This window comes from Lactuca serriola, chromosome 2 (assembly GCF_051521515.1).
Source record: "Lactuca serriola cultivar US96UC23 chromosome 2, Lser_US96UC23_V15, whole genome shotgun sequence".
Lineage (NCBI taxonomy): Eukaryota > Viridiplantae > Streptophyta > Magnoliopsida > Asterales > Asteraceae > Lactuca > Lactuca serriola.
In genome coordinates this window covers 194,471,081-194,481,978 of record NC_136409.1, presented here as the reverse complement: position 1 = coordinate 194,481,978, position 10,898 = coordinate 194,471,081, and the positions used below count along the sequence as shown (strand labels likewise).

At 34.3% G+C, this 10,898-nt stretch overlaps 1 protein-coding gene across 1 annotated transcript; it reads right to left on the bottom strand.

Moving 5' to 3' along the window:
- Positions 1–3,636: 3,636 nt before the first annotated feature.
- Positions 3,637–5,196, bottom strand: LOC145087943 (uncharacterized). Its single transcript, XM_079026089.1, has 4 exons — positions 4,990–5,196; positions 4,800–4,884; positions 4,232–4,709; positions 3,637–4,112 (listed from the first exon to the last, which is right to left on the bottom strand). Exons 1-4 carry the CDS (start codon positions 5,015–5,017, stop codon positions 3,864–3,866), a joined length of 840 nt encoding a protein of 279 aa, XP_078882215.1. The 5' UTR covers positions 5,018–5,196; the 3' UTR covers positions 3,637–3,863.
- Between the last annotated feature and the right edge of the window lie 5,702 nt (positions 5,197–10,898).

Here is a 10,898-nt window from a genome sequence, read left to right as displayed (position 1 = left end):
AATTTAATTTCACTTCAGCCTTTGATTTTTCAACTTTTTCAAAAATTTTGTTTGGTTTTTCACCTTTAACCACCCATTTTTGTAATGATTTTTGTTTTTGAAACACATAAGAATTTTGAGTTAAATTGTTTTCTTCTGTGTTTTGATTTGCGAAAAAACCTTCTGTGGTTGACTTTAGATTATCTTTTTCAATCATTTTGTTGAATTCAGGATGAACTTTCTCAGCATTTCCAGTAGTGACAAAAACTTGATTTGGAAAAATGGTTTTATCAGTACATACAAATTTTGGATATACCACTGTATTGGTTTCCAAATAATGTGCGCCTTTGTCATTTAAAATTTTGTCAAATTCTTTTGTATTTTCAAACACTTGATCAACCACAACTCGTTGAGGTGTTTCATTTGAATCTTTCTTTTCTTCTCTGTTTTCTTCATTATCATCAGATTTCCAGCTTTCAACTTCCACATCATCAAACTTACAATGTTGTGAAGTTAAAGGTTTATCAATTTCATCCTCTACTATCGAATCAACAATAATTTCTTTACCTTTAATCTTAGATGTGATATTAACTATTGACAATTGAGAACAATCTACCTCTTCTTCCTCTTCTATCTCACTGATTTCACTCATATTATCTGAATTTTCATCAATATCAGCATAACTGAATTGAGAGGCAAGAGTTGAATTTTCTGTTTTCTTTAAGATTTTCACTTGTTCACTCTTTGTCAAACTTTCATTGACAATGTTAACTAACTCATCAGCATTCAGAAATTCATCAATTTTGACAATACCATATGTATATCTATCATCAGGTATTTTGTCAAATTGAGCAATTGTACTTTCACAATCATAAGAAACAACATCAACTTTTTCACGTTCATATTCAAGAAAAGGTAACAGTTTTCTATGTTGTTCTTTGCTAATTTCAAAAGAATGATGTAAAGCAGTTAATTTTGCATATAGCCGTTCGGCAGAATTACAATATATGTTCCTTTGTGCTAGCAACAACCTAACATCATTTGTAAGATTATTCCTATCACAATCTATATTTTTGATCTGCATTTCAAGTTTTTCTACTCTGCTCCTCTTTATTTCTAATTCTCTCCTTGTCTCACCTAGTTGCATACTTAATTTTTGAGCTTCAGTACTAGCAGACACAATAACAGAATCAAAATAAGCCACAGTTTCATCAAATGAAACAATTTCAGCATCATAAGCAGATAAAGGAATATTAAAAGATTCAAGTATTACACGTACCTTGGTTGTCATTGGTGATTTGTCTGTGGATTTGGATACGAAGCACCTTCCTGAAATTTCCTCTTCGCAATCTTCAAAACTTGCGAACATTGCTCCATGTGTGGGATGCCTCATTTCCTCGTCATCAGATCCTGAAGACCAGATCTGATACGTACCACTTTCTTCATTGTCAGTTTCACCTTTCACAACCAAAGACACTCCTTTGGTCTTAGCACGTATCTCTTCAATCTTTTCAGAGTAGTATGCTTCATCTTTAACTTTTTCCTTCTTCTCTTCTTTCTTTCGCAACATGCAATCAGCTGCAAAATGATTCGCACCATTGCAGTAGTGACAGTAAATTCCTGAATCACCTTTCAGCTTCTTCTCTTCTTTCGCATCTTTTTGTTTCTCATCAGCTTTCTCCAATTTCTTCCTCTCCTCCCCTCCAGTTCTTGTGACTGCATTCTTCACATCACTAGCCTTTCCTTTTGGATTAAAAGGCTTTTTGAAAAACTTCTTAACTCTGTTGTTTGAATAGAATGCCATAGCTTCATAATCAGAGTTCATCAAAAATCCTTCATCATCTGAACCATCTTTTTCATTAACATCAGTTTCTGATACCTTTGAAACAAGAGCCAAAGGACCTCCAATACTTTGTTTTGATTCTTCATACATTTCTGAAACCTCACATTCATGTGTTTTTAGTTGATTGTAGAGATCATTCAATTTAGTTGTATCAAAACTCTGTTGATTCTTAATCATCATGCTCACACTTCGCCATTCCTTGTGAAGACCCATAATGAAAGTTAAATTGAACTCCATGAGAGACCTAGTGATTCCATACCTATTACAGCGAAACATAAGCTCATTCAGACGATCATAGTAATTTTCAAGAGTTTCTGCATCCTTTTGTCTGAATTCTTTCAGTTCAACTAGACATTGCTTCACAGAGTTGATCTTCGTCTTTTCGCTACCTTGATACTTCTCTTTTAGAGTGTTCCAGATCTCCTTGGCTGTTTTACAACTACGGATGTAATTGTAAACCACAGGAGTAGAGCACCTCTTAGTTCCCTCATGCACCTCTTTTCATTATTCTTCAACCGTTTTTCTTGATCAGCAACTTCAGTAGATGTAGTAGATGAACCAATTGGTTGAACATTAACAGGAGCTTGCACTCTTCCATTGATACAATTCCAAAGTTCTTCATCAATTTCATTTAAGTAATCTTCCATTCTATCAGCCCACTGATCATAGTATTCTGGAATTAACATCGGAATTTTGGTTGAAGAACCAAGCAAGTGAGAGAAGGAAGTCATTGTATTCATGTTGAAGTTCGCCATTGATGAACACAAAAATTTTCAGAAAGCTTGAAAAACTTGATGAAATAGAGAATTTGATCAATTGAATTGATCACAAATCACTAATCGATTACTCGACTTAACAATTCAAAGACAGAATCAATTCAAATCTGAAGATCAAATGTGATTTTCAAAACCAAAATACGCGGAAAATTTTGAGTAAAGTTGCAACTCAAAAAGCAAATGATTCTAACACGAAAAATCAGATCGAAGCAGTTTGAATCCAGCTCTGATACCAATTGAAGAGAACTGTTATCGAGATTTTAGAAAGCAAAGTTTGATTTTAGTAATTGAAGATTTAGAACACGAAGAGTAAATATTAATCAGATCTCATATTAATAAATACTGATTACAACATAAGCAGAAAAGAGATATTTGTTATCAAAAAGTCTCTTTCTACTTCTAACCTCAGTCCCTATTTATAGGGAACATGAGTGTACAAAAAATATACTAAGTCTAGACATTTAACTTCGCATAAAGATGACTTAGTAAAATAACATAAAATGCTAAACTATACAAAACACTATATTCGACTTTTACAATTTTACATCTACATCGTTGGGTTTAGTATGAGTCTTGGTGGACTTTCCAGCAACTCACGGTTATAACCACATTGAAAAGTCCATAGATGTTGAAATGGTGGCATAGTTTGTTTCATGATTGTGTGACATTTAGAGCTTTAGCCATCTTGCAAAGACTAATGGCTATCGATGGAGCCGTGTTATGTTCAATGATTTACATGATATTTCAAGATTTATTTGATCGTCTATAAGATCAGACAATAATGTTATTTTTATTATCTTTTATAATGCTTTCAATTTGAGATATGCTATTTTTTTTTTGACATTTATTATTTTTATCAAATATAATAAGTTTAAACATATCAACCATAGTTTCCACGGGTTATAACCTAGTATTTTATATATATAAGTATATAATTTAAATTTTAAAATTAAAACAAACCAAAAATTGACAAATAGATAATATTTATTTTAAAAATACCACAAAATGACAAGTGTCAATTCATGAGAGATTGACATGTGACAAAAAAAACTTTTATTTATTAAGAAGGATTCTAATATCAATACTCCGAAACTCCAATAGCAAACCTTATGTAATTAAAAGTATACATGTCACAAAAGACAACTCAAATTTTCACAATGAAAAATAAAATAATCACACATCAATACAAACTAAAATAACCACACATCAAATCTAATAACACACTTTCATAATCACCCTAGAAAAACACATTTAATTACTTAAAACTAACCTCCTTCGTATATTTCTTTCACCTCATCATTCTCATTCTCTATTTGTTCTTGAACACACTTGGAACCACTTTGTGTAGTCGTCACTACATAATCAAAGTTCACATTGTCTTCTTTGCTTTTAGTTGCACACCCTTCTCCCATTAGTCCATATACACGAGACACATCTTTCCATTCAGTCCTGGTAGATAAGTACTGATGGCGACCTAAATATTTCTTTAGCTCTGTTTGAAGATTTCGAGTAGGCTATAAAAAATTATAAGAAAAAAAGTAGATAAGAGAAGCGTTTAAAGATTAAAAATATTATGTATAAGTGAAAACAGTCGAACACAAACGAAGAGTTTAATAAAAAAAAAAAAAAAAACCTCTGCATTGCAATCATTAGCAAGCCGGAAGAAAGCGGCGGAGACAAAATGCTTGCCGACGAACTCCGACGATTTGATCTGACCGAGCCAATACGACGCCGTCTCCAGCCTATCAAACCGGCAACTGCTACATTTTTCAGCACTGAGATACGGTGTCCCCGGAATTCTAACAGGTTTTGTTGAAAACGGTGGTCTCACCGGAGTTTTGACCACCCCGTCAACTTCTCTAGCGGGAGAGTTTTTCGTCGCAGATCCCTCAACTTTTTCAGAGAAAACGACGCTCTTCTTCTTCTTCGCCACCGCTGCTCTGTCGTTGCTCCCGTTTTGAGGGGGTTTCAATGCCGGTTCTGCTTTTGGTACTGGTGCAATCTCCGGTGGTTTTAAAGAGATCTGATTCGAAGGTTTTGCTTTCGGTTTTTCGGAAACTGGCTTTTCTGGGACATTGGGATTCCTTATCGTACCAAATGTTCTCCGGTGCCTGAAATTACACAAACAGATTTGTTGATTCGGGATAGAACACCTAAGAGCGAAAATTAGATACACGACTACACGAGTTCTATCTTATCACCTTGGAGGAGGTGCTTCTTTGGTTTTCTGTTTTGGTGCTTCAGAGATCTTTTTGTACTTTGATTTCACTGATTGGGTTTTGTTTCCTGTGTTGAACAATCGAAGAAATGGAGAAATCAAGGGTTAATCACCAATGGAACTGTAAAAAAAAAAATCTAAAATTCATCAAGATAAGAACAAGATCATGGTACCAGGAAAAGGTGTAGGATGGGGATCCATTTTTTTCGAAAATAAATGCTTGAAATCTGAATTCAACAGAGATGATAATGATGTAATTCCTTTTGAGTTTTGAGGGTGGGTGTCTAATTTTGAATTTTTGGAGTTCAAATAATGAAAAGAAAGATGAAGTTTTTGAAAATGGAAAAGGGCGGCAACAGGCGAGTGAAACCGGAGGAGCGGACGGATGGTTGTCAGTTGATCAAATACGCTCCATGTGGGCCCCGTAAGTTCTTTAGGTTCAAATTAGCCCCATAACTTTTAATTATTCTTCTTCTTCTTTTATACTTATTTCTTTTGCTTTTCATATTTTAGTTAGCCATTAAAAAGGTTAACATTTGCTTGTACTTATGCTTGGATCTAGAGGTGTTGATCCGTATTCGGATAGTATGGGTTGGGTAGTTAAAAATTTCTTTTTTAGATAAAACTTATACCCAACTTGTATTGCATTTTGGGTATTCCGTTTCGGGTAGATGAAGTTTTAATTTGGATATGATATATTTGGATATATCTCGAAATTACCTGCAAATTTGTTGACACATTTAGGCCTCATAAAATCAATGTGAATTTTTTGTAGAACTTGTTTTTAGTTTTTTATAGACAAAATTGCAAAATTGGTCCCCGTGGTATTCAAAAATCTTTGGATGGGGTCCAAAAACTTTTCCACTTGCATAGAAGGTCCAAAATCAAGATTTTTCTGTGTTTTTAGTCTAAAAAAACTTGAAAAGACGATTTTTCCCTTTAAATTTAATTTTTCCTTTTTTTATAACTATTTTAATGTTATTTTGATTTAAGAAAAAAAAAAGAATAGGACCACCACCCACCCCATCATACTCTCTCTCTCTTTATTCTCTCTCTCACACACACTCATATATACACACTTCGTCTTCTTCCTTATGAAACACAATGAAACTTAAATAAATACTTCACATATACATACATATACCTCAACTCATAAAAAACACACACACACAACTACAACTCAAAACACACACACATACACTGTCAACTCGGTCACACATATACCCACTAGCATATACCACGAACTCAAAACACAGACACACACTGCCAAATGAAAACACATTCTGAGAATCATCCTCGAGTATGAATCGATGGAAGAACTTACCTAATGGAGTCACCGGAGAAATCAATGTCGATGAAACTCTTACCCGTCCTTCCGATGAATAGGAAACAGCAGGACGATGACATTGTAGGAGTTAGCGGGTGAATGAAATGTTCGGAAATTAGAACTCGATGTTGATGAAAGGTAATTTCTTTGATGTGGTGTTTCTGAAGAACAGAGACGAAGATGTCCAAGAATGTTGACAAACTGGGGTTTTTTATCGGAATAAGTAGATCAGAAGGAATCGTAACATTAGCAGTGATGTCTTTTTATATCAAAGCTTGGTGTTCTAACTCCACCCATTGTGATGATGGTTTGAAAGGCCCTCCAACTCCAGCACCATAACCTGCAAAGCACCCATCTAACACTTTGATATGGTTCTTATGGGTTTCATTTGGGTTTTTGCTCTTCAACACACACAAATGATGTTGTTTGTTTGAAAAAAGCAATGAATATGTCATATAGCGAGATCTAGGATGGGGATTAGAAGATCGAGCAACAAAGACAAGATTGAGTGGATGTGGTAACGATAGGCATCTGGAGAGAGAGAGAGAGAGAGAGAGAGAAGAGAAGAGAGAGCGAGAGAGAGAGAATGGTAGGGTGGTGGGTCCTATTCGTTTTTTTCTTTTCATTTTTTTAAAATCTAAATAACATTTAAATAGTTATAGAAAAAGGAAAAAAGAAATTTAAAGGGCAAAATCGTCTTTTCAAGTTTTTTTGGACTAAAAACACATAAAAACTTTGATTTTGGACCTTCTATGCAAGTGGAAAAGTTTTTGGATCCCATCCAAAGATTTTTTAATACCACAGGGACCAATTTTGCAGTTTTGTCTTTTTTATATCATATCATCTAGTACAACTGAAGCCTATATATAAGAAACCTCCCAACAACGTTAGGAATATGGTTAGCTTTCTCGACTAATGACAAATTTAAGGATGCCAACTCTCTCTTTTTCAACCAAAGCAACAAGTCATGCTTGCCATTGCATAATAAAATGGGAGTGATACTTATGTCAAGACTTTTTAAAATTATGAATCTAATTATGCAAGTATAACATTAAGGTCAAAATTGTTTAATAGAACTTATATTAAATGATTTAATTTATAGGAAACATAAACCATTATGATCCCTAAACTATCATGTTTCATATAAACAAGATCATGGGAACATCACACTTAACATGAAAACTAACAAAACAAATATACATTCTTTTTTATTAGGAATTTCATCTTTTAGGAATTTCATCATACAAGTGGTGAATACAGACACACTACGTTGGAGAAACACATTTTTTTAAAGGGATTTGATACATTTACAAAATAAGAATGAAACCATCACCAACAGAGAATCATATAAATCCAATAACAAACAAGAAACGTATTATAAACTAAACAAATAATCAATAGATTAACTACAATAAGGGTTTTTCGTCGAAGAAACTTACTTTACTGCGTGCCTTCATGAAGGTGAATGGTGATGAGGTCTTCAAACATGCATGTTGTTCTAGTAGAAGGATTACAAGAGTTTGTGTAGGTTGAAATTCAATCATTTGAACGGTAATTGGCAGTACGCCCAATATATATATCATGTGCTTTCGGTAGTACATCCAATACTACCGTCCACACCTATAGGCATTTGTTTATGGAAGTCTTAGGAAGTTTCCCTTTTTACTATAATGTAGTAAACAACATATTTATACTTAACCTTAACATTATCAGACAATTCTAACATGCTTAACATCAAGATATACATACTCTTAACTTTCTAATACATAGAACACGTAACTGAGTAACGTGACTTACCACCCGTTGAACTTCGGTTGACTGCTTGTCTCGCATTTCTTTCTTTCTTTAAAGGGGAAATTACACTTTAGCCCTACAATATTTATGGATTCTGTCTAATCAGTCCCTAAAAGTTTTTGGTGCTTTATGGGAGCATAAAGTGTGTTTTGTCGTATTTAAATGGTCATTTTTGAAATTTAAAGGGGCAACCCAATTAGCCTTGCCTTGTTACAAAAAAAATGCCATGTATTTGACTTGTCATAAATTCCTCCATAGTCAAACATATTCTCAGTCTCTTTATTTTCCTTTATTGACCTCTTAGCCTTTTCATCTTTCTTCCCCTTACAAACCTCATGTTGGAGCTCATGATATCGATGAAGGAAGCAGATAAAGGAAAGAGAAAGGATCTGCAACTAAAATAATAAGGGTTTCGAGGAAGAAGGTTTCGGGGAAGATGAAGGTTTAGGACATAATGAGGGTTTTTGAAGCAACATTTGGGGATGATGAATCATTGGCTAAATTTAATTCGAAATATTAAAATTTTGTTTGAAATTCGTTAAACTACTCTTCATTTTTTCCTCCAATGTTAACGATTTTGGAACAGTTAATCGTGTTCTCCCACGAGCTTTCAAAAACTAGAAGCATTTGGGTTAGAAACTAGGGTAGATGAAGAAAAGTATGTGGTACATCCTTCATCCCCAATAAGATGAGACCCTAATTTTGATTATGGTTAATCAACATGTGGTACATTTAGCAGTTTTATGTTTCAACTGCCTGGAAATGTGATTATGGAAGAAGGTGCAATGTGTGAGTTGTTGACTCGTTAATATGGTTGTTTCTCGAGATTTTGGAGCTCCGAAAATTGTGATTGTTGATGTTGATTACAACCGGTTGTCATTTTCAAAAGAATGAGCAGATGAAATCATCAAATTCTCGATTAATATTCAAGTTTCGTTTGTTAATCCTTAAACCCTAACCTATTGTGAATCAAACATACCTGCTTCCTTCAAAGTCTTGATTGACAGTTGGTGTAGATAAAGAAAAGATGAAGCATGGGTGGAGAAAAGCAAAAACGGGGGTGTAACATCCCAAAAATTACAAATAGATTTTTCATTTTCAAAATAGAATAACTGGTTAAAACCTTTTTACTTAAAACAATAAGTGAAATCCATTTATTAAAAACCATAAAATTTTTAAAGTTAAATTACAAAACTGCGGAAACGAATATCTTCAATGCGTGTGTACAGTCCCGCCGAGCTCTTCTCACAAACAACCTGCAAAATATTTTATCCACAACTATAATCATAAAGCTTAGTGAGTTCCACAACAAATCATATATTCCACCAAATATACAATGCATACACACAAGCTTTCGACTCTAACGCCAACCGGTCAGCTCCCATATCATTGCATAAAACATACATAACAATCATATATGAAATAATAGGTCCACTCTAACCCCAAGCAAATGTTGTGGGCTAAATCATAGTCTTACAGTAACATCTTGCCATGGGAAAAATCATGGTGTTTACTTGCACAAGTGTCAAGGGCTTGATCATGGTCTTCCATACCATTATCAGGGGCTAAATCTTGGACTTTCATTCAAATGTTAGGGGCCAAACCCTGGTCTTTCATACAAATATCAAGGGCCAAATCCTATTCTTCTACATAATATCTTGGGGGGAGATCCTAGTCTTATATACCATACATAGATTCTTATGTAGTCAGGGATCAGATAAGTAGTCAAATAGATGATCCACATGAGAGCAAACATTCAGACAAGAACATCGCAATCAGACATTAGAGCAAGAGTTCTCAGGCTATCCAACTTAAAATGCATAGAACCAAAGTTGTAATTACTACATAATCATATAACATAAACATGTAATATAAACTAGCATCTTACAATCCCTTGGCAAATAGCCTTCCCTAGCTACCCTGTCATCAACCACTTCTTAATTAAGTCCTTCGCTGGTCAAACATAAATAATTTTGATAACTGGCCTTCCTTAGTTACCCTAACAAAACATAACTCCTAACAGTCTCATATAATCAAAAGGAAAGAACTTATCAGTCTAACATACCATGACACCAAGTGTTCCAACTATACATGCATAACAAGGAGTTATCGTAGTTAACTAGCAAACTTGTACCCTAATAATACCTCTATCCTACCATGTAAAGGAAATACAATTGGATACATAACATAGTGAGAAACTCACATGAATTGAAGAATCGGAGAAGCACAACAAAACTCTTACACCTTGCACTGCTTAATCTTATGAATCGACTAACATAAAAAGAGATAAATACTCAACCAACAATTTGTATCCTCCAAGTGTGACCCCCAGATGCAACTGATAAAAATCAACGGTTAACAAAAGTCAACGGTCAAGTGAGTCAACGCTCACTACATGTAACGTCCCAAAAATTATTATGTAAAAATATTATTTTAAAACTAACAGAAACATCATTCATTCATTCCAAAATCCATCAAAATGTGATAATGTATAAAATAGTAATGTAACGTCCCAAAAATTTCAACAAATTTTAAACTTTTCAAAACGATCCTTTTACTAATAAAATGTTTACAAAAATAATGTTCTCAAACATTAATTGAAAATCAGAGTTTCCTAAGATCCAATTTGTTGTAAAACCAAGGATGTGTATGGTCACGCCTTCGCCTTGCCACTCTGATCATCTGAGGAACCTGAAACCATAACAAAACTATAAGCACAAAGCTTAGTGAGTTTCCCCCCAAATACCCCCATGCAAAACAACCATAAACACAAATACTCATGCCCGACCCAATCAACCTTGAGTTGGAATATCAGGCATGTCCATGATGGGTCTAGTCATCCTCAGGATGGAATACCCTCGTATCATAAGCATATTGGCGCAATCAGTCTTGGGCTGGAATACCAATATGTCGGGTCCAATCAACCATCGGGTTAGAATACCTAGGGTTTGTTGTCCTACC